Raw genomic sequence first — 23,625 nt, forward strand, 5'->3', positions numbered from 1 at the left:
CCCCGGGCCAGAGCTCGGCCTTCAGCGCGCAGGGGGCCGCGGCCGGCGGGTACCCGGGCCCGGCCGGCGCCGGCTACTCCGCCTCCAGCTTCAACTCCACGCGGGACTTCCTCTTCCGCAGCCGGGGCTTCGGGGACGCGGGGTCCCCCGGCGCGGGCTCCGGCGGCGGCCACCACCACCAGCACCACGGGCTCTTCGCCGGCCAGAGCGCCCTGCACCACCCGCACTCGGCCGAGGCGCCCGGCCACCTGCTCTTCCCGGCCATCCACCCCGAGCAGCAGGGGGTGTCCATGCACCACCACCCGCACCACCGCCTGGGGCTCCCCGGGGACCTGTACGGCCGCGCCGCCGAGCAGTACCACCCGCGCCAGGTGGCCAGCCCCCGCGGAGACCCCTACCAGCTGCGCAACCAGTACGGACCCATGAACATGGGCATGAACATGGCCGCGCACCATCACCACCACCACCCGGGCGCCTTCTTCCGCTACATGCGGCAGCAGTGCATCAAGCAGGAGCTCATCTGCAAGTGGGTGGACCCCGAGCAGCTGGCCAGCGCCAAGAAGAGCTGCAACAAGACTTTCAGCACCATGCACGAGCTGGTGACCCACGTCTCGGTGGAGCACGTGGGGGGCCCCGAGCAGAGCAACCACGTCTGCTTCTGGGAGGAGTGCCCGCGGGAGGGCAAGCCCTTCAAGGCCAAGTACAAGCTGGTCAACCACATCCGGGTGCACACGGGCGAGAAGCCCTTCCCCTGCCCCTTCCCAGGCTGCGGCAAGGTCTTCGCCCGCTCCGAGAACCTCAAGATCCATAAGAGGACGCACACAGGTATACCAATGCCTCCCTTTACTTGTTGCCTATACTTGTTTTTAAATTAAAAATGTGTTCCCTTATCAATTTACTTGAGTTTAAACATAGTCCATGCAGCAGGGACGCAGTTTTAAGCTGTTTGTTTTTGATCCACAATGTAAGTGTTTTCTGCCCTTCACTTTAATGTAAAACGTTGCCTTTTGAAAACCACCCATCCGCTTTTTTTTTTATCTTACAGAAGGTCGTCTTGGCATAGGATGTGTTATAGTAGAGATTAGGCAGTCTGCTTTATTTTTCTTCTTTTCTTGAGTGTTGTCGTATTAAACTTACCGGCGACTGGCTCGTTTTAAAACAAAAAATGGTTTTAAGATTTACGTGTTTTTGATATTCGGGTGGTCAGGGGGAAACTGATCTGGAGAAATAGGATGCATTTTCACCGCTGCTTACATTACAGTATAAATACAATCTTCAGCGTATTGCTTTATTTTGCTTTTCTGATTTATAGTTAGAAATTGGCTTTTTTGTCTTGCGCACAGTCCTAAAGTCGGCTGAATCACGTTGTAGTTTTAGTTGTAAAAACACATGGTAAAAACCTTGCTCCACTTTACGCCGCGCTCCTCGTACTAGTTTTTGATGCAATTTTTTTAAAGCACAATCGGCTAACGTTATACTTTGAAAAACATCTCAGTGAGTGCGAGATATAGCTTCCTGTCGCTGAAGAATAAAATACATCTATGTATATGTATATGTATATGTATATGTATATGTATATATATATATATATATATATATATATTATATATATATATATATGTATATATATATAGCTAAGCACGCTTCTCTAGGAAATAACCTTAGATTTAGTGGGCCATGGGCTCTCAAGAGTCCGTATGGGCCAAGCGAGCCATTTAACGCGGTTAAAAAAATGAAGCGACGCATTTGCAGGAGATCCCGCGTCTGACTCGCTGTTTGAACAGCTGCCTTTAAAAAACAATTTGGGTGCTAATGGAACGTAATGCTAAGCGGCTCCCTCCCTACCGGGCGGATGTTTGAGCGGTCGCACCTCTGAATTACCCTTTTGGGAAACAGGGTGGGGGGCGATCGCTCCTCCATTGGGCCCCCCGGACGGGAGATGGGCCGCTGGTGATTTACAAAGAGCGGCCTTGAGTGGTTCAATGACTTGTGCTTGAACAGTTAGCGACTCATCGGCCGCGCCGTTCTCTGCTACTGCTCCTTTTAACATCTGAAAAGTTTGTGGTGCGGCCAGGCCTCGGTTTCTGAACTGCTGTGAATTGTGTGTGTTTTTTCGCTGTTTTCTTGTGTGGTTTCGGTTTGAAGGCTTCGGCCATCTTGCTGCGCATCCTTGACACCCCTTCTTTTCTTGTCGTCCTGCTCAGGGGAGAAGCCCTTCCAGTGCGAGTTCGAGGGCTGCGACCGACGCTTCGCCAACAGCAGCGACCGCAAGAAGCACATGCACGTGCACACCTCGGACAAGCCCTACCTGTGCAAGATGTGCGACAAGTCGTACACGCACCCCAGCTCCCTGCGGAAACACATGAAGGTGCGGGCCTCTGACTGCTGGGGGGGGAGCTGCTGTGCCGCCGATGAGGGGGGTATGACTCCTGCCTGGGGCAGTGGGGTCTCGCATGGCATCGGGGTCTAACTCCCTCCTGGGGTGGTGGGGTGGGCTGCCATGGGAAGGGCATGGCCTTAGATTTGAGGGGAGGTATGACTCCTATCAGGGGCAGTGAGGGCATGGAAAGGACACTGTATGCCTTGGATTTGAGGGGGTATGACTCCGGGGTTGGGAGGGGTGTGTGTGTGGTCGGGCACTAGGGCTCCTGTTTGAGGTAGGGGAGCCACGGTAGGTCTCAGCTGTGAGGGGCATATTAATCGGGCAGGGGTCTGTTCCCTTGGAGGTCGGGCGCCGTGGCTACCACTTTGGTTTATGAGGCCTACTAGGGGTCTCGCCTGTCTTGGAGGTTGGGGTGAAGGGGTATCCACTAAGGCTCTTGCATATTTTAGCAAGTAGTGAGTTTAAACCACAATCGGTAGCACTAAATACTTTTATAAAATATTATTTCCAAAGGAATAGTATGCATGTAACCCAATCGTCTGTCCTTTTGAACTTTGAGGATACATTTACTTATTGGGTAACACAGTCTAACCCTTTCTGGCCTAAAGTTGTTAGTACTGGCCTACCAGGCAACAACGAAAAGTGTAACTGCCAGGAGTCTGTAGCCACAGCTTACTGACGGTCAAGTCTACCAGAGGTTATGTTGGGGATCTTTTGTGTTCCTGTTGCACGGTAGTTTTTTTTTTTTTGTCCAAGCGATTATTTGAATGTGCCAAGTATTCAAGGCTAGAGTTGATTAACTAAATATTATTACTTTTGAGCATATGCCACCGGGTTGCTGTGGGTCCTCCTAGGGTTGAGGGCGGGACGCAAAGAAGGGTAAAACAAGGGGCTTGGGTCCCTGTGCAGTGGGCACAGCCCTTTGCAAATAGGTTTACTATCACCCAAGTCTTTTTCGGACAACTGATTGGCGTTGGGAGTGTGACGGGTGCCGTTATATTTTCCTGTATGTGGTGCGTTGGTGGTTGGCCTCACCCTGCCTCTTCTCTTCCAGGTGCACGAGTCCTCTCCGGTTGGCTCAGAGTCTTCGCCAGCCGCCAGTTCCGGCTACGAATCGTCCACACCCCCAGGCCTGGTGTCCCCCAGCGCCGACACCCAGAACCCCAACGCCCTGTCCCCCGCCGCCGTGTCTGCGGTGCACAACGTGGCGGCCAGCGGGGCCAATGCGGGGCACGGAGGCCTCTCCTCAAACTTCAACGAGTGGTACGTCTAGGGCGAATGGGGGAGGGCTCAACCCGATCCAGGACTCAGGCAGGTGGCCCCTTGACTATCCCCCACTCTCGGCCTTTCTCCCCTTCATTGTCCAGCTGCCGCGAGCCCATGGGGTGGTGAACTGCACGGATTGGGACCGTTCCCTTCCAATGAAGACGCCCCCCGGGACACCATCAGGTGACTCGTGCCCCCACATGGGCCATGGGGCTCCTCCCAATAACGCTTTTACCCCCAAGCAGCGGAAATTGGAATAAAGCGATTCTAACACACTGACTCAACCCTCCCCCTTCTGCCGTGCCCACCGCGAACTGTGTACATAGATGGACTCTTTTAATCGGTGGAAGCCACTTCTCAATGGACTGTTTGTTGTAGAGGTTCGTAGCTACGGATATTTCTTTGAAAAAGAGTGGTGGGCGCATTTAATCGCGGTAATCCGTGACAGCAGGATTACAATGTTTTCCTCTTATGTTGTGATTGAATATCGTGTTCCTTTTTATTTTTTACAAAAGGCAACTTGAATGTAAACCTACATGCAAGTATGGAATGGAAAAGAAGTGCCAAAGTATACGTTTTGTTTACCCCCAAATTACAACTCTCACGGTTGTATGACAAACGCCTGTGAATGTATTTTTTTTCTATTTAGCTGGGATTCCATGTGGTGTTTTTTGTGCATTTTGCAAGTTTAGTTTGTTCCTGTTACAAAAAATTGTGGGGAGAAAAATATATAAACGTTGTGCCGTTCGCGCTTTTACCTGTAAGGACATTCCTTCCTCCTGTAAATATCCGTTACCATATTTATCCATTTGTAATTAAATTATGGTATTAACTTGCTACAGAGGAAACAACTATTTATAAAAGAATGTTTCTTAATTATAAATATGTACAATTGTGAGCATAAAATGTCGGAGATGTCTTTTTTATTTGGCGGTCGAAGTGGTTTGATATTTCTCGTGATGTCTTGAGAGTATTGCATCCAGAAAATATAATAAAATGTGTTGCAACTGCAAGCACTCTTCCATTTTGTATCAGTTGGAATGTCCAATCCTTAGGCCATGGTTGTTTTATTTGGCACCATAGTTATATTTCAGAGACTTGTACTGATCGATGGATTAGACCATCACTTCGAATTGTGTACACACTTTAAAACTAGCTGTACCTCTGAGCTGGGGCTAGCTTGTATGCGTGGCTTTGCGCGACTTTTTTTTTTTTATTAACCTTTTTATTTTTTTATTTTGGTACTGTGAGCCCGTCTAATACCAATAACTTTTTTAAAAAAATGTTGCGTTTAGTGCCCCGTTCTTATTTTTAGGTACTATGCCGAACAAGTTATTACCGGTGCACATGTTTATCGACCTAGGGAGGCTGAAGGATGTGTCGCTCCTTTCTAGGTTAAAATGTATGACCTACAGGTCCGTTCAAGTGTAGACAGCTTAATGTGTTCAAACCCCCTCCCACCTCACGTGTTGCATGGATCCCAGGGTACCCCAGCGGGTTGAAAGCCCATCTTTTATACTTATCAGGGGTTCCCTTCCTGGCAAGGTAGAATCTACCTTCCATGCAAAGTGTGGTACGTTGAGTCCTTGTAAATGCAGCACGGGCTGTGCCCGAGCGTGGTAAAGGCGATCTAACAAAAAACGATTGTCGACACTTTTTGCTGAAACTTGTTCACCCAAATCTCACGAGTACAGCTCTGCTGTCAGTGCCTGTAGATGTTCTACTCTTTCCGACTATTGATTATTGCAGGACGTTGAGCTGGTTTCACTTTTTTAGACTCTGCATAAACAATTCCACACATCTGCCCCTTACTTTCTACCCTACTGCCTTCCTTCCCTATAATTTTTGGTTTGTTTGGCAGGTTGTCTTCTCTGCTGGCCCCTTTCTTTGTGACTTTGATTTTTATTTTTCTGAAGGCCTGCGTTAGATGGTCGAATTAACTCCTACCACTGCCTGCAGTGTTGTAAAGCAAAATTAATGAAGGGGGGGCTCCAGAATGTGCGATGGGGGTCCCTGAACCCCCCATGTTTCCTACATAGGCTATAGAGTGATTGTGGGACCCGAGCTAGTGCCACCGACTCTGTTGCATGCATACGTGTTTAGTTGCGTTTTCATTGCCGCTATACGAGTGGCTCCAGAATGTGCGATGGCGGTCCCTGAACCCCCATGTTTCCTACATAGGCTATAGAGTGATTGTGGGACCCGAGCTAGTGCCACCGACTCTGTTGCATGCATACGTGTTTAATTGCGTTTTCATTGCCGCTATACGAGTTTTACACCCCACAGCTGCAAATGTACTCCTCCTCTGGGAAATGTAGGCTGCCTTGTCGGATGTTTTTGAAGACTTCTATTTTGGTGGTTGTTCATGTCTTCAGACCCAGGTGGAGGGTTGTGTTCAGAGGTGGTGTAATAAGTGTGTGACGTGTGTGGTGGTAAAAAAAAAATAAAAAAAAAATCTTTTGACTGAAGCTGGGATTTTCTAGGTGGCTGCATGTTATTGGGAGCACTCGACACTTATTCTGCCTTGGTTTTCAAAATTGATACCAAAAGAAATCTCCATGCTTTGTCCGTTCTAGGTGGGAGATTATCAATTCAGATAAAGCCCCCCTTTTTTTTAATTCATTTATTTACCCTTTGGCTCGGCAGCCCTGGGGAGGAAACTTCAAAATAAAGGTCTCTCAGGGTTGGAGTGTTCTGATGCCTGGGAAAAGCCACTGATCTGTCTGGCTGCCTGGCCAGGTCAACCGCCAATGGTTTATGCAGAACCTTGTGTGTATGTATGTGTATGTATAATATATATATATATATATATGATAGTAGTGTCCTCATACCCCACAAGGACGCCCACCCCCGATATTCAGGCGGTGGGGGTCGGCCACCAGCCTCCAAATACAAGGAGGCACGCATCGCAAACCCTCCAGTGCTCTAGTCCGGCTGCATACCACCACTTTACCTGGAGATCAAAAGTCCAATTTCTCAGCGGGTAAAGGGGCGCCCAATGTACGGTATTTGTACTGAGGCGCGATGCCCTCCTGTTTCATAATGCACTCCAGATTTTGAGCTACCTCACTGGCTTGTTTCTAGAATGCTTTGAAGCGCTGGAGGGGGGTATTGGACTGGCGATTTCTTCGCGTTTTTTTTTTTTTACCGCATCCGAATTTTTTTTGTACCGTTAGGGGTGTATTTAAAAAGGGTGTTCTTACACGATAAATTAATCGTGGACCGCGAAGGTGCGGCTTGAATATGCTCTACGACGTGTATCTGCGCTGAAGTACTTGGTAAAAGTATAGAAAAGTTTGTGGGTTTTCTTTGTTCTAGGGGGTAGAAGGAGTGGTGTGGCACAGCCGTCACACTTGCGTAATGTATAACCCGTAAAGACCCTCGCCGGGAACCGGCGCAGCCCCTGTCCTTGCCCTGCACGGATGACCTTGGGCGCTGGCACCGAGGCCAGTGCCTCCTGCAGCAGTCCTTGTTGGATACAGCCCCCCGCTTCTGGGACGGGAAACCTCCAGTGTGCACGGACGGCTACACCAGGGTCTCACCTTTCAAACAGGCGAGTTATGCCGCGGAGTCACTTTGTGTGGTTATTACCCCCTTCTTCCCCTAACGCCTTGAGGCACTTGCGCGGTTTTACCAGTCTTTATTGTGTGCTTAAGTTTTCTTCTCGGGCTCTGCCGCTTTCTGTAGCAGCGCTGACTGGCGGTGCGAGGAGCGCTGGCTTAATAAATAGGCTGCCTATGGCGCTCTACAGAGTGGCAAGTCTAGGCGCTGCATCGTGCTGTTTAAATACACGTGTGTATATGTGTGTATATATATATATATTTATATATCTTGTTGGCGCTTTTTATGTATACACCCTGCCCTGTTCTCGGAGCCCGGCAGCTCTAGGTTTGTTACCCTTGCACTAGGGTGCCATTGGTTTTTCAATACATGGTGGCGTTTGGTCGCTGTTAAATACGATAGCTCTTGGCGCAGTATTGTACCCGTTGTATTAAATGAAGCTAGTCTTTTATTTTTACTCGTTGGCTCCAAGCATGTGATGCGGTTTTAAGCAAGTGGTTGCACTTGCGCTCTATGTTGGGGGTACCGTGTTGAGCCTGGGGCTGCTACTGGCGCCGAATGTTGTGCCATTTTAACATGGCAGTTGGTCTTTGCGTTCTATTGGCTACTGATGTAATGCATTGGCTGATCTTGGCGCTACTCTTTGGAGCCAGGGTCGGCGATTGGCGCCGCGTTGGGTGCTGTATAATTCAGTGTCCACTCTTGGCGCCACTTCTAATGAAGATGGCGTGACCTGTTTTTGATGAAGATGATCTGACCTGTGGGGGGGGGGAAGGAAAGGTCGGCCTCCCGCAGGGCCCCGCCCCCTGCTCCGATATTGATCCAGCAGAAAGCCCGGATCATGTGCCTCGAACTGGGCGCCCAGATTTTAATTGCTTGTGACTTCCTCTAGTATAGTAGCATGTGCGGCTCCCCTCGGTGAAGCAGCGCACTACTGCTGTGAGCTTTTAAATAATGCATTTCTATTTTTGTTTACACGAGTTGAAACGGTTAGGTTCCTAAATGTTAATATTCCCATCCTTCCCCGTGCGCGGGGACGTATGTACAGTCTGAATGCATTAGTAAGATGTGTATGGGGTGAAGTTCCGCCCAGATGTTTCTTAAAAGCCCGCGTTCGACGGCCTGGTTTGCGCTAGTTTTGCTCAGAATGTTCACCCACAACTTTTCATAAAGGTCCTCAACGGTTCAGTGTGGCCTGCGTTTTCTAACTAGATTTGTAGGCAACGCGCGATTTTATGGACAACTGCTGGTAACCACGGTCTCCACGCGTTGAGGTTATTTTTCACCGTTTTTACGACTTAAATGTGTGGAAGGAGGGAGCCCCCCCTGCTAAGACTTGGGTATGTAATCATGGAGTCTACTAATGGTGCCTTTTTTGCCATAATGTTGCAGAATTCTGGATGTTCTACTCTGAAGTTCCCAAGTTTCACACGTAGTCATTTTTCGATTTACTGTGTAAACTGCCCCTGTCTCTGCTGGGTCTGACGTCTGCACAGAGCCAGTGGATCTTGAAATGGGTTTCGCCCTACTAAATGTGCTCTGTCGGAAAGACTGCTAGCCCGAAGGATAGCTCGGTGAGCTGAACACTCGCGGCCGCCAAATGTTAGGTCCTTGATCTCATCCCAAGCTTTTCACCCTTCTGTGGTAGGAACCACCATCAAATGGCCAATGTTTGTCATTTAAATTATAGTGCATTAGAAAAGGATGAAATACGGTATGCAGTGCTAGGCTAACACGCTGATGGGAATTTGGTTTTAATGCCTAACTTTGTATGGTGGACTACTAAATATGTTCCATGGAAATAGAACTATAGGGTTATTATATCTACCTTCACTTATACGTACCATAGCAACATAGATCATATCTTCGAGGTACATTGGTTTGGAGCCAAGAATAGCTTTTAGTGGTTCAGCAGTGACTGATATTTTTGTAGTGAATATTCGGACACACCAGGTTAGTGTTTCCACGAAGTGGCCGCTGCACAGATACAGACCTTTTGTGTTTACAGCGAACTGGTGACTGTATTCTGGAAATCTGGAGTACATCTGGGCCAGAGGCCCCACCATTCGCTGCACGTGAAACATTAACCCCACCCTCGGACACGTTGTGCTCATGTTTTATGTGGATTGAACCAACGTGAGGCTTTGCAATCTGGTTGGCAGTTTCACAATAACCTTTAATAAGAAATACGGTAATCTCGTGTCTTGCTTGACACCGTAGCAGCGCGCCTGGAAAAGGTTTGTTGGGCCAGAGCTGCCGACTTTGGAGCAGTGGAACCAGGCTCGAGTCTCGGCAGGGACGCTCAACATCCTGTGATTCTGGCCCAGTCACTTAATCTCCCTGTGCCTAACAAAAATGAATGCGTCCTTCTGTAAAGTAACGGGTGCTCATGTAAAGCGCTCCCTTAGGGTCGAGTTCGCGCTACATAAAACTGAAAAGAAAGCCAACCGCGTTATGCGTGTAGTGGGCTGTTCTGCCTTCAGAAAGAGGGCCCAGTTCCCCAGACGCGCTGTATTGGCCTCTAACTGAAGCGCAACCCCAAATTTACAATATCTGGTGCCAAGGTATTACCCTGTGGTGTATAGTATATTACAATAAGTATTCTCTGGCCCCAGTCACGTGGAAACGGATCCGGTTTAACAAGGAATGAAACCGAGCTGTTAAAGCTCGGAGTATTACGGACTTCATTTTGTGAGGGAGTGGTATCCTTCCCCCTTGAGAAAAAGAAATGTAGGAAAGCCACCTATGGGCTAAGTGCATAGGAAAAACAAGTGTGGCCTTCAGCCACGGTATTCCAGTCTGAGGAGGCTTCCCGTTCAGAAAATTGTATGTAGAACGACGTGCTCAGCTTTTTAAAGCCAGCAAATAGTTATTTGTTAAATGCTATTTCCTAAAAGAACAATAACTTTCAATCAAGGCACAAGTCAATTTGTAAGTTTGTCCAAAAAAAAAAACCTTGTCAAAAAGCAGGTGGCTTCACTTTTATTCTCAAAATGAGTAGCCAGAGTGCTTGGAAAGAAAGCTGGAATTATAGCGCTGTGTGTTCGCAGCAGCAGCACTGTATAAAGACCGGGCATTATTGATGTCGCTGATAAACCTCCAACGTGTTCTGCAGTGTAGGATGCGTGATTCATCTAAAGTCCTGATGACTGCACAGAGCACCCTTTATTGTTTGTGAATAAATTATGGCTTAATTCTTTCTGGTTTTATAATCGGAGAACAGTCTCGGTGCAGGTTCTGGCCTCACCTTGTCATAGGCAGACAAAAGCCGGCTATATCTGCATTTGTCGCTGCCAAACCGTCATGGGCACTTTGTATGTTCTCCACGAGCTGTATTGCACATCCAGTGCATCCCTGAGCGCCGAACTATGGCGCTCAGACCAATCAGAACGTTGCTGTAAGGCAGCATTGTGATTGGTCAGTGGAGTGTGGGAAGAGGAAAGGGGGCGACTGCGGCCACCAGGTACGTTCTCCCCCCTCATGGCTAATTGTACACATTGTTGTAGGAAGGGGGTGGCTGGGCATCGGAAGCCACTCCAGACTTCGCCTCTTGTAAGTCGTAGGCCTCCCTAGGAATAGCATCTGACAATCTGCATCTGTACAGACACTCGTGTAGTATATCTGTACGTATGCATGTTTGCACAGAATGAGGTGGTTTAAAGCCCTTTATTTCACTGGAACTCATGAAATATATTTCACAAGTACCTCTCAAATATGGATTTGATCATAATGATGGCAACCCAATAACTGCAGGGCTATACCTCTGCCAGGGCCATTTGGGTTATGTGGCACTGAAGGACCACAGTGTGTGACCACTTTCTTTAAACTATTTGGTACATTCTCTAGCAGTATTGCTATAGAAACACATTTTGTTGTTGTTGTTGAAATCTGCAAATGTGGTAAGTGGGGTGAATTCATAATATATTAAATGATGCAGCCACAACAGCACTCCATTCTTCATGCCCTGATCGTTAATTGCATTGTCAACAATCTGTTTATGGTAGGAAACAAAGCGTAAACATTCCAGTTCCATCAGTGTCCATTGTTATCTGCATCTTGAAGAGAAACTCCTCGACAATCTCCGTTCTCCACACAGCATCAGTTTAACTATGACATGGATGCTTTTTTTTACGCTTTCTCTATTCTTAAATACAGCTGCATAGCCCAGTATTTCATTAACAATTAATTTACAAGAAGCCTACACCTGTTTGGGACAACACCATTTTCAACTGACTGTTCCAAGCTTAACGTGATATCGGAACACACAATGGTTAACGCACAACATGATCCAAAGATGGCCACCTGGGGCTCTCCCCACAGTCACGAAAACACATGACCGTATGATTACCCCAAAAGTCTTGGAAGGCTGTTGGACAATACTGCATTATCCATTTTGTGTCCTCTCTAGCCGTCGAATTGCATAACTTTTTGTATGTAATGTTTGACATTAAACGTCAGTGCTACACATAAAGCTTGAAAGTGCAAGAATTATAATAACCAACCCACCACAATTGGAACTTGGGATTTGAGAATCTTCTCCGGCCGTGCTTATTCAATACAAATATTTAAATAAAAAAAGCAGTAACCCATGTAACTTAAATCTCAGCAACCGTATCCAAAATGTTTTTACGATATTTAGAATAAAGTTATTTTGAGTGTTGAAGCCGTTACTCTATGAAAACTTCGAATTCCTAATAATATTGCCATGTTAGAATGTGACTCCTAATTGTACACCTATATTCCCCTATAACTCGACAGTTGCTTTTTTTGGGGGCGGGGGGGGGGATTGTAGACTTATTACTTACAACTGGGCATTTCTTACAGTGTGTTAGAGAATACAATCAAAAAACGACAACTTATATCTAGGCATGGAACTTTATATATAGATACTTTTCTGACTATGGCTGCAGCATACCTCCCCAGAGTTTCTCTGTTTACAGCGCTATTCGCCTGCTGGGCCCAGAGGTGACACTTGGACGCCAATGGGTACCAGAGCGTTGCGCCTGGCACGGTTGTTGTGCCTAACCGCTGATTTTGTCATGCTGGTGGCCCCTGCCCGAAGCTGTCGCTTATCTTCAAGGGTGATTTAATAACGCCCTTCAGTTGACCAAGTGGGAACTGGGGGGGGCGGCGTCCCGGGGAATCTCGGAGCCTCAAGTTTAAGGCCTGTATCAGGTGACCCCCCCCCCCCCCGGCGTCCCTGTTAGGAGGGGGCTCCGCAGGCTGCTGAGAGGAGTGGGCGCTTCTTTCCGCTTCCATCCAGAGCGGGGAGCCTTCCTCCGGCAGGAGTCTGGCGAACGAAGGTAAGATCTCCAGCAGAGCTCTTCCAAGCCTTCCTACATAGAAGGCGACAAGTGCCACCACTTCAATGAAACACCGCGTCCCACACAACAAATGGGCGTGTGAACGACCGCTTTCCGCTGCCACCACAACAACGGGGTCTTTACGTGGCCTTACGGTAACCCCTTTCTTTCTGTCTTTTAACCCCCAAGACAGCGCAAACTGCAACTATACGCGCCCACGCGTAAAACGCGTTTTTTAAAATGTATTTTCTTAGGCCAGTCCAATGTTTACATTGCAGATGCGGCCCAGAAGGCCTTTCGACAGAGTCCACACCTGGGTGTCGACCTCAACAACGATGACTAAGTGTAACAGAATGTAGTGGCGACCAATGAGGAAGGGGTCGGCATACGGCAGGAGAGAGGTGGGCTTTCTAGGGGCAGAGTATAGGTAAGATGGCCCAATTTCCTCGAACCACACGAGAAACCGCTAGCTCCAAGGAAAATATAAAGCATCATTTACTACAATAAAAGAGGCCAGGTCTGCCGTGCCCACCAGGGGAAACCGGAATCGTGCACATGTTTACATAAGGTAAAGTTACTTTTAACTCCGTTTTTGTTCGCTCCAACTCATTTCGATTCTACCAAGAGTAGAACAATCAAACGACCTGCCCCTCTTATAAGGCGTATAAATGGGCCTGGCTGAGACTGCCTTCAATCGCCAAAGCAGAAACCCTGCTTCAAGTCGGACAGCGCCGCCTGCTGGAGCCGCACTCTTAAAAATGACTACTTATTTGGAACGTACCCCCTGACGTGTTGGTGCGTCGATAATAACAGTGGCTATTATTAACTTATAGTTTGACGCCTTGGTAGGGGGGAAGGGCCCTGTGGCCCACATGTCACACTTAAGGTAAATAAGTCCGACAACATTAGGAAGTTAACACTTAACTACCCCACCCTCCCCCCATCATCCCTGCCAAAGCTGGTCTCTCGATCAACAATCATTTTCATGTCCGCAGGAGACGGGAAATACACCGTTCTCGCATTTATGCATATCCCCTTTTTCAGATAACTATAACATGTTTTGTTTTGGAGAATTCGCGGTACAAAACCCTTTCGCGGGCCTACGTTGCGGACACGGTGTCAACTGGAGCCTCTGCCCACGTGGAAAATTCCAGAATTTATTACGCTTCTCATTCAACGGTAATTTGAGGTACACGGTAATGTTCGTCCCATCACATCCTGGAATTGGTAGCAGATAGGAAAGGAGCTCTTACAAGAATACATAAAACTAGTTTTCTTTTTTTGAATCTTTCGATTGATTGAACACATTGGGGCACATTTAACTCAAAAGTACACAAAGCCCCAAGGCGAGGGGGTGGCCTTCGGGAAATTGATTGAAACCATATACATGCAATCCCTCACTACAGACACGAACCGCTAGATTGGATATATATCTCCTGAAGGGTTTATTGTTTTGAGTTTTTTCGGTCTTTCACTACCTACAAAAACATAACTTGCATTTAATTTATTTTTTATTTAAGCTAAATGGTGGGAAAAGCACCATCGTACATTATGAAACCTTTACTAAACCACTGTGCCCTCCTCCTTGACTGTGTGTGTACAATAAAATGGGTAACCCAATCAACCCCCGACGACGACTTCGAGCGAGCGTGTTTCCCGGTTCGGAGACATTTACACGATCATACCACGATATTTCAGTTTTTTTCTGATGATTATACGATATTGGCCTGTATGAATTCGACACATTCAGGGCACACGTCCTAAAAAAAAAAGGGGGGGGCGCTGACGTCACGGCAGGTAGTGACGTCACGAAAGGTGGCTTGCACCATCAGACTCCTTGCCTCCCCTCGCTCACCCCTTAACAAATGGAGCCACACATTCATTCTTTGGCCACCCAGGGGGCAAGATCTCGTGGAGAAGAGGATGCACATTTTAGGAGCCCAGCAGAGGAGGAGGGGAAGAAAGGGGATTTTTTGATAGAGGGTGACTTTGTTCGAGCCAGAAGGCAAGGAGGTTTTCAGTAGATACAGATTTAATATGGAAGTTATTTTTTTTAATTTTATTTCTGAGTTAGAGCCAGTTTTAGAAAGGTCCACCGAGCTTAGTGTGGCAATCAGAACACACATTCAGACCCTGTGTAGCCTTCACCCCATTGCATCTGGGAGTTACCAGCTCAAAGTAACAGTTGCCAGAAGAATATCACAGAGTCCTCTGTCGAATTTTCTGGACCTTTCTAGATGCAACACTTAAAATTGCATGTATATATTTTATTTCCTAACATACCAGCAGGGGCGGCTCCTCCACTAGGGTGGAGGAGCGTTGCCCCACTGACTTCTCGCAGTGAGAGAAGCAGAAAAAAGCAGAAGGGTTTGGTTGCAGGCAGGCAGGCGGGGCTACTCTTCGAGCAGGCGTGGTGTGCAATGCAGCCTTCATGGTGGGGCCATTGGGCCCTGGCTGGGCAGCGTCCCGACCAATCACAACACTTCTTGCAGCGTTGTGATTGGCTTAGGGGTGGCTGCCTGCTTCCGGTTCCTACCAGGGGTAGCAGACATGACCTCACATGCCAGGTAATCCCTGCCTTGTGTCACAGGAAGTGACACCAAACAAGCTTTGGCCTGGTGTAATCACAGGAAGTAACATCACCTGCCCTTTGATCAAATGCCTTGTGATGTCACAGGAAGTGACATCACAAGGGATTTGACCTGGTGGCATCACAGGAAGTGTCATCCTGTGCCCTATGGACCCTATCAAATCAAAGGAAGCAACATTGCTTGACTTTTGGTTTGATGCTATCACAGGAAGTGATGCATCCAACTTTTGGTTACTTATAAACAGAAGGAGTTTGGAATTGGAAATGGCTGGTTGTGTGGTATGAATAAGTGAGTAATTAAAATATATGAATTGGCAAATTTAAATATGCTTCTAGAGAGATGTACATGCATATTCTTACAGATGACAGTGCATATTCATTAAGACCTTTGATACCAACACCTTACTTTCGGACAAGAACATAAATAGAATGAAATTAGAATCAATCCCACATACAAACTTTAAACAACATTTGGGTTACTTAAAGGGAGGTTCAAATGTCGCCATAAAGTGGAGGTACTATGGCCCAAAAACCTGTTGCAAAACAACTCCACATGTGCAATAAAGCTCAACATAACATTAATTAAGAAAATGTATGCCATCAAAAATTATTTCAGAAGATGAGGATGAAAATATGGTTTGACCCCATAGCATGATACTTTCAGGGTGGCTGAGGCAGTGCATGCAGGGCAGATGGGACCAACAATTAGTTTGTGGTAATACAAACAAATACATCTTTGCAATTTTAAATGTTTAATTATTGTTATATTTACATTATAATCACAAACCGAAAATTGCATTTCTTTAGCGACCATTATTTGAAGAAACCTTTACTAATCGACTATTCATTTGCACTTGATGTTCGATACATCTCTAAGCGCACTTTCACTACGAGTAGTTCTACTAGTGCAAGGCTCAGATATAAGACTACTAACAGTAGAACTATATTTGTTTACAGTTGACCTATATTGAACCTGTGATATACTTCAGCTGTTTGAATTAACTCCAGGGTACATGTGATTGAGTCCAGAATTCTGGCTGTATCACTACTATGACACAGCATTTCTGCCTGCATATTGTAATTGTAATTCCATATATATAGCGATTATTACCCCGACGAGTCGTCGGAGCACTTTTCTGCAATTAGACTCTACTCCGGAACCCAAAAAGGATTAGTGGGTAATTAGTTTAGGGGAGTATGAAATTAGTTTGAGTGGTGGACATGTGAGTCTGTTAGTTGGATTGAAAAGGATAGTGGAGGGATAGAAGAGGGAAGGGTGAAGAAAGTCGTTTAAGGAGCTCATAGCAGTAGGGAGAGGTTTGGGATGAGTAAATGGGAGGTGGAGGGGAAGAGTTTAGAAAGGCTTGTCTTGGGAGATCAGAATAGTAAAAGAGTTTGAGATTATGCAAGATGGGGTAGAGAGGGGAGGAGTCTATAAAGGGTTATTTTGGGGATCATAGTAGTAGAATGGGTTTGGGATGAGTCAGAGTGGAGGTAGAGGATATATTGAGAGAGGTAAAGGGTGAGATACCGGGTAGTGCATTGGTGATGCTGAAATTAAAAGTAAATCAATAAATATGACGATACAGAACTACATGAAGGTGTGTGTGCGAGACCGCCGAAACACGTCAGTTGTGTCTTTTTTTATTGAAACTTATTCATTTTAATATGGAAAACCTTTTAACGTGTTTTAATTCTGTTTATTTATTCGAGTGCTTGTGGATACACGTTATTGTTTGTTTTTCCGTCTGGTGCGTACACGAATAAATCAGAAGGTTTTCCGACGCATGAGCTGGCTACATACAGTTGTCCATGTGAGAATCACGGATTCTCCAAATCTAGTCCACACACTTGCAGCGATTGTCCTTGTGCTTTGTTGATGGTCATTGCAAAAGTGAGTCGCACCGTAAACTGTAAACGTTCAGTATTGGAAAGATTATGAGGGCCCCGGGTGGCCGGGGGGCCGAAATTTAACAAATATATATATATATATATATATATATATATATATTTTAACCAGAAACCTTTGCAGGAGTGTACTCAACAACTTCACAAAGTTTCATGCCGATCGGATGAACGATGTAGTAATGCATAAAGGACAAACTGACATACTTTGGTTTTTATATATATATATATATATAGATATCCCAAAAGTCGCTCCTTTCCAACAGCTTTTGGCCCCGTGGGAGGTAGCGCATACTCCGGCCGAGCACGCCGGTTAATCAAATCAGCAAAAGTTCCAAATCAATGCGCTCTCAGCCACAAAGTCACGCCAGGCAATCCATAATCCAAGGGTGTTTATTCACCTACTGCAACATGTTTTGCTTACAAGGAAGCCTTGGTCACGTAAGTGATCGTGTGAGGAAGCCATACTGATAAAGCTTGTGTGCAAGTACAGGTAATGAAAATAAACAAAGGACTCGCATTACGAGTTGTACAATGAAAAGCATGGCAGACATTTTGAAATGTGTCTATAGACTGCCTAATGCATAGCAAATGCTCGTAATTGGTTCATTAGTGCTGCCGAATATCTTGGGCTCATACAGAATGTGAAATACATTGGTGTGCTCATCTTGAGTGAAATGAGATCAGTATAAAACATTCGAAAAACATTCTGCACCAAATTGATGAATCTGGCCAAAATATCGCTGAGCTGTGGACAGCACGCTGGCAGTCTAACAAGTAAATACCATTAGATACCCAGAGTGCAAAATTAATCTAATGATAATTTTATCTCTAAGCGCCACATAATGTCTGCTGGCAGCCCAAACAACAACATTGACATTCTGCGAGGCGTCAGGTTGTATAACATGTTAAAGTGCAAAACTCGCATCAGTGCAGCTAGCATGGGCCGTGAAACTGTAAACAAATAGCAGTTAGATGTGAAATACGTGGCTAGGTCTGCTATTGGATCAAAGTTAAAAATCCCAACTGGGATAAGTCAATGGTACAGTGCTGGTAGTTAACACGTGAAATACGAGGGTGTCCCACCAAGTGGAAAATAACCGTACCATGACCAGAAGCCTTGCTCCACATGCCAAACGTCCAAAATTATAACAGGACAACAAAACCCTGGGCAGCAGTAGGAAACATGAAGTCCGACAGCCTATGATACTGTTTTGAAAGTTAATGGTACTTGCCGCAGGTGCCCATCTGTGAAGGCGGGCTCAGTGAGAGGATGATGTGAAGATGGTAAAAAAGGGTAGGTTGCCCGTGAAAGTGAGTGTAGTGATTGCGCCCCTTTCCTTCCTCCTGTGAGAAAAAACATACATGTATTAAAACCAGATTAGTTACATTTGTAATTAAAAATATAGTTCATCAAAATAAACATTCTCTCATGCACTGAACTCATTGGAAGAGGAAAGAGCGGGCGTGCAACATTGGCTATGTCCACCACCCGCTAAGAAACTAGAACTTGGGCAGTAAGACTCTGAGGTAGGATGATAAACTTACTAGTCCTCTCTCAAATGGATGGCTAGTTCCTCGTCTTGATTGAGGCCCCCCGGGTCCTTTGACTGAAAATCAACAATGTATCTGGACTCCTTCTGTCTCAGTTTCAACACCCTGTTACCTCCCCTGCGGTTACTGGTGATTTGTTCTAGAATGCAGAATCTGAGGAGGGAGGTGTTGGAAAAGTGTTTCTCTAAAATGTCTGGCCACCGAGTACTTTTCATCATTATGGGTCATGGCCCTACAGTGTTCATGGATGCGTTTTATGGCCAGTAGGGTGGTACTCCCTATGTACCAAAGCTTACAGGGGCATTCGATCACGTAAATCACGTAGGTGGAATTGTTTGATCTCTTTTTTGATACCATTGCACTCAATCAGCTTAGTAAAAGTACTGTTTCTGCACGCTTTGCAATGGCCACATGGAAAAAAATCCCCTGAGGCCATGCTCGTTACCAGTGGTGTAAGTGGTAATGTCGCTCCGTACCAGCATGTCCCTGATGTTCCTCCCTTTCCTGTATGTGATACTGGGTCTATTGGAGATGCCCTCCCCGATGATCGTGTCACATTTCAGAATATCCCAGTTCTTGGATAGTATCTTTTGAATGTGTTTGGATTCGGCGTTGTACGTCAGAATGAGGCGATGTGAGAAGGTGGCCCTATATATACTGGACAATAAGGCAGTACAGTGTGTATAGATTCCACAAACCCCAAAGGTTTAACAGAGGTTAAAGTCAGAACTGACCTTACTCTCCAAAGTGGTAGCTTGGTCGAGCAGTAAGGCAGTACCAGAGGACAGTGTAAGGCATTTGTTGTACCCACTCGATCAGCAAAAGGTTTCACACACTCGAACTGAACTCCAGGCCAATTGTTATTATATCCTTAGATATAGTTGTTTTATTTTTAGAACCAACAGTTATAAAAATATACTTTTTGAGATACGAGTACTCTCAGGTAAATACTTTGCAGAGGAGCAATAAGTTTGTACACACAATAATTACAGGATAGCTAATAAGCAATACAGTTCTGAAAACACTAGCATTGAGCTCAATGGGGTTTTTCATAGGAGAGTACAGTTGATTACTTTATGGATTACTTTGGTAGTCCCAGGACTAGGTTGTAGATTCAGTCCTGGGGTCTAAACGGAAACCAGATTAGCAAAAACATTTTAGTTACTGTGTTGGATTTTGCTGAATATAAAGCTCACACTTAAAAACTTTTCAAGATGATTCTGACAATGTTATCCAATGGGAGGAAATTCAGGTTACAGATAAAGTACGGTCGCGTTACTTTTGTAACCCAGCACTAGTCTCCTAGGGCCAACACTGGGAGCTTAACTTAAAACAGGTAGATAATTGCGTTTCAGTATTTCGTACGATTTTTGAAGAATATTTGCAGTTTTCAAAAGAAGACACTAAGAAGAAATTTCAAAGAAAAGCAGACAATGGGTTCCTATGGAGAAAATACAGGTTACTAGTAAACCCGCTAGGGAAGGGATTACTTTGGCGGTTCAGTACTGGGCTGAAAGGTACAGTACTGGCTTCTCTCCTGATCACAGGTGAGTATTTTCGAATTCAGACTTTGGCTGATTTTATAGGAATATTTTCAGTTTTCAAAACTTCACACTTAGAAATTTTTTGAGTCAAAATGAGTCAATGTTATCCAATGGCAGGTAAGTGAATTACCGGCCTCCAGGTGAGTACTTGGCTGGTGAAGGTAAGGTTCTGGGCACAGACTCAGGGGTCCCCCAGGATCAGGTAGGTACAGTTAGTACACCCTCAGCGGCACAGGGGCGGCCGGGATCAGAGGTAGTTAGGTCCAATGTTAGTCAATGAGAGGCAGGGGGCCTTCGGTTAGTGGCGGCTGGGTAGCGGGCCACGCGGCTGTGGGAGCTGGGCTCCTGGTCACTTGCTCAGGGCAAGGGGGGGAAGTAGATTAGGACAGAGAGGTCACAGCCAGCGGCACTCGGGTGGCTGGGTGCAGGGTGCTTTTGAGCCGTCGGGTGCTCAATGTTATCCAATGAGGATCTTGACAACGGAACAAAGGCTGCAGGCTCGGGGATGGTGACTCTCCGGGGGCGACCAGCACTTTGAGAGGTAAGTTGGGATGTTGGAGCACAGGTAGGTACCCCAAAGGGAGGCACAGGGGGCTGCAGGGTGCTGGGTGCAGGGGTGTCTTTGGGTGTCGGAAAAGCTTACCCTCGGCTGGTCGCGGTTGGGGTGGCCCCTGGTTCTGAGTCTGCAGGCGTCGGCTGGTTCGTCGAGGAGGGTCTTTGGGTACTGGACTTCGGGTCCCAGTCGCCGGGGGGAAGTCCTCGTGGTCTTGGTTCGGGTTGGCCCGGCCCGGGCTCGGCTGGTGCAGTGGGATAGTCCGGAGCTTCCTGGTGGGCACCAGGTGGGTTGTTGCAGCAGAGCCTCTGCTGATGGGAGTCCCAATCTTCGAGAGGGTCAAGGCAGGCAGGTCCTCTGGGTGTCCGAAGGTTGCTTTCCACGGAGGTCGCCGGGATTAGGCAGGAGCAGGTTCCAGGATCAACAGGCCGGTAGGGCTGGGGCCAAGTCAGTTGTTGTCCTGTTAGCAGCTGCGCAGCGGGTCTTCTTCTTCTTGATCTTCTTTCTTCTTGTTGGTATCGGTATCTAAGGAAGGAAGGTTCAGGGAGCCCCTAAATACTGAATTTAGGGGTGTTACAGGTAGGGCAAGGGCAGGGACCAATGGGTCCCTGTCCTGGGGTGAGTACACCCCCTAGCCTGCTCCTCTCCTTTGGGAGGGGGGCTGGAGCCTTGCTGGGATTGGGCAGGACTCCCCATCTACAAGATGGCCGTGGTCCGGGGTCGTGCTTCACCTCGCCTCCTCCACCTGAGGGATGGAGTTGGCACCCCCCCCTTCCTGATGTAGTTTTTCCCGCCAGTCTTCCTGCCAGGGTGGGGGTAGGCCTGGTGGGGGCTGGTGGTTGCTGGGTACAGCAAATGGTCTGAAGAAGCTCTCAGAGGTGGTATGCCTTTTGAAGCTTCTCCCTGTCCATCCTGGGGGAGGAGACATATCACCTCGCCCAGGATGTGCATTGTTGCAGGCCCAGGAGATCAGGGGACTGGCAGTCAGCCAAGAATGCCCTAAATGAACTTCACTGGCTCCCAGTAGCGGCCAGAGTGCAGTTTAAGGCCATGTGCATTCTGCACAAATCCTTTCATCGCACTGGTCCGGCAATCCTACACCCCATAGTCACGCCCTATGCCCCGTCCAGAGCCCTACGCTCGAGCTCTCTACAGCTAGCAACTACCACTAAAATCTACAAAGCTCGCTGGGGCGGTCGCTCCTTCTCTCATACTGCAGCCAAGCTCTGGAACTCCCTTCTGCTCTCTCTCCGAGAGAATAATAACCGTATGTCCTTCAGAAGGGCTTTAAAAACTCACTTGTTCGCAAAAGCTTGTTGATCTACCCTGAGCTCGCCATAAGCAATCCGTCAAAGCGCTGCGAGGCCTCCTGGTAGTTATGCGCTATACAAGTGCAATTTTTCATTTCATTTAATTTTCCACCCAGGGGTCCAACAACATGTCTGCTGTGTGGCAGCCTCTGCAGCCACTCAGCCCAGACGTGGATTGTAGGTTCGGGGTTTTGGGAGGGCATCTCTAAGATGCCCTCTCGTGCATTTTACATTAAATCCCATACTGGCACCAGTGCGGGTTTAATGTGCTGAGAAGTTTGGTACCAAACTTGTCAGTCTTCAGTGTAGCCATTATGGTGCTGTGGAGTTCGTAATGACGACCACCCAGCACCATATACTCTTAAATGGCATCACTGCACTTACAGTGCCCAGGAATGGCCCTGGGTACTGTAGGGGCACAGGGCTTATGCCTCACCTCTGGCATAGGGCACCCAGCTAGAGGGGTGACTGAATTATGCCAGGGCAGTGGGTTCTGTGGACATGGCACATAGTGATGTGTGCCATGTCGACTCTTGCTTTAGTTCTGTACTTAGGCACTCAGCCTGCAAAGGCAGTGTGTGGGTGCCAGGGTACAGGGTCCCTGAGGGTGGCACAATAAGTGCTGCAGCCCTAAGAGGTCTTCTCTGGTCACCATGCCCTGGGTACCTAGGGTACCATTTACTAGGAGCTGACAGGTGGCCAGAGATGCCAATTGGGTGTTTTGTTTCAGCATAGCTTTTCTTTGTAGGGAAGGAACACAGGCCCTTGGTTCCTGGTTGGCAGGGACCCAGGGCACACTCAGTCAAAGTACATCAGCAGTTCAGAAGTGGGGGCATACCAAGGCATGAAAGATGGCACTTTCTCTCAGGCGAGTACTCTTCTGTGTCGGCTTCAATTGCCTTGTCCACCAACTTTTAGGATCTGGGAATACTATCTGCTCTTTTCTTAGCCTTATTGAGCACCCAGTTTGGATAGCCTCTGATTTTAAAACGTTTTACCATTTCTGTGCATTCATGTTGGTATGCCTCCTCTGTATTGCAGTTTCTTTTTGCCCTCAGCAGCTCTCCAAAGGGGATAATCCATTTGAGAGTTTCTGGATGGCTGCTGAGGGCATGAAGAATACTGTTGCCCGCAGTGGTCTTCCTGAACAAGGTGGTATGTAATTGATTATCTTTTATGTCAAGTTTGACATCAAGATATTCAGCTGTGGTTTTACTGATATGGCGGTGAGTTTGATGCTATAGGTGTTGATGTTCAATGTCTCAATGAACTGTTTGGCTTCAGACTCAGTGCCCTTCCAAATGATGAAAAGATCGTCAATATATCGCCACCAGGTGGTGATGTGGGCAAAGTGCCCTGCACAGGTGGGGTCGGCAAAGATCTTCTGCTCCCAGCACCCCATGAAAAGGTTTGCGAAGCTGGGAGCAAAACACAAACCCATCGCGGTACCGACTGTGAGAAGTTGGCCTGATATATGATGCTCACTAGTTCTAGTGATCACCTTGTATCAGTCCAAACAACCCTTATGGTGATTGGTTGTAAGTCAACCTTATAGACCAGCTATCCTAATGGTAGCATGGACAAAGCAGTCTTAGGCTAAACTCTTTTGGCATGTGAAGCCAGCTGTTTTACCACAATATAACCCCTTGAATACCA

The 23,625-nt window shown here is 47.1% G+C and overlaps 1 protein-coding gene across 1 annotated transcript in view; it reads left to right on the forward strand.

Annotated features, from left to right (window-relative positions):
* ZIC2 (Zic family zinc finger 2) overlaps positions 1–4,662 on the forward strand; it is a 5,224-nt gene extending 562 nt beyond the window's left edge. Inside the window, exons 1-3 of the mRNA XM_078657620.1 lie at positions 1–825; positions 2,205–2,368; positions 3,438–4,662. The exon at positions 1–825 is cut by the window's left edge and continues 562 nt beyond it. Of these exons, the coding sequence (XP_078513746.1) occupies positions 1–825; positions 2,205–2,368; positions 3,438–3,656 (1,208 nt within the window). The 3' untranslated portion in view covers positions 3,657–4,662. The remainder of the gene's footprint in view (positions 826–2,204; positions 2,369–3,437) is intronic.
* The last annotated feature ends 18,963 nt before the right edge of the window (positions 4,663–23,625 follow it).

Source organism: Lissotriton helveticus, chromosome 8 (genome assembly GCF_964261635.1).
Source record: "Lissotriton helveticus chromosome 8, aLisHel1.1, whole genome shotgun sequence".
In the NCBI taxonomy this organism is placed as follows: domain Eukaryota; kingdom Metazoa; phylum Chordata; class Amphibia; order Caudata; family Salamandridae; genus Lissotriton; species Lissotriton helveticus.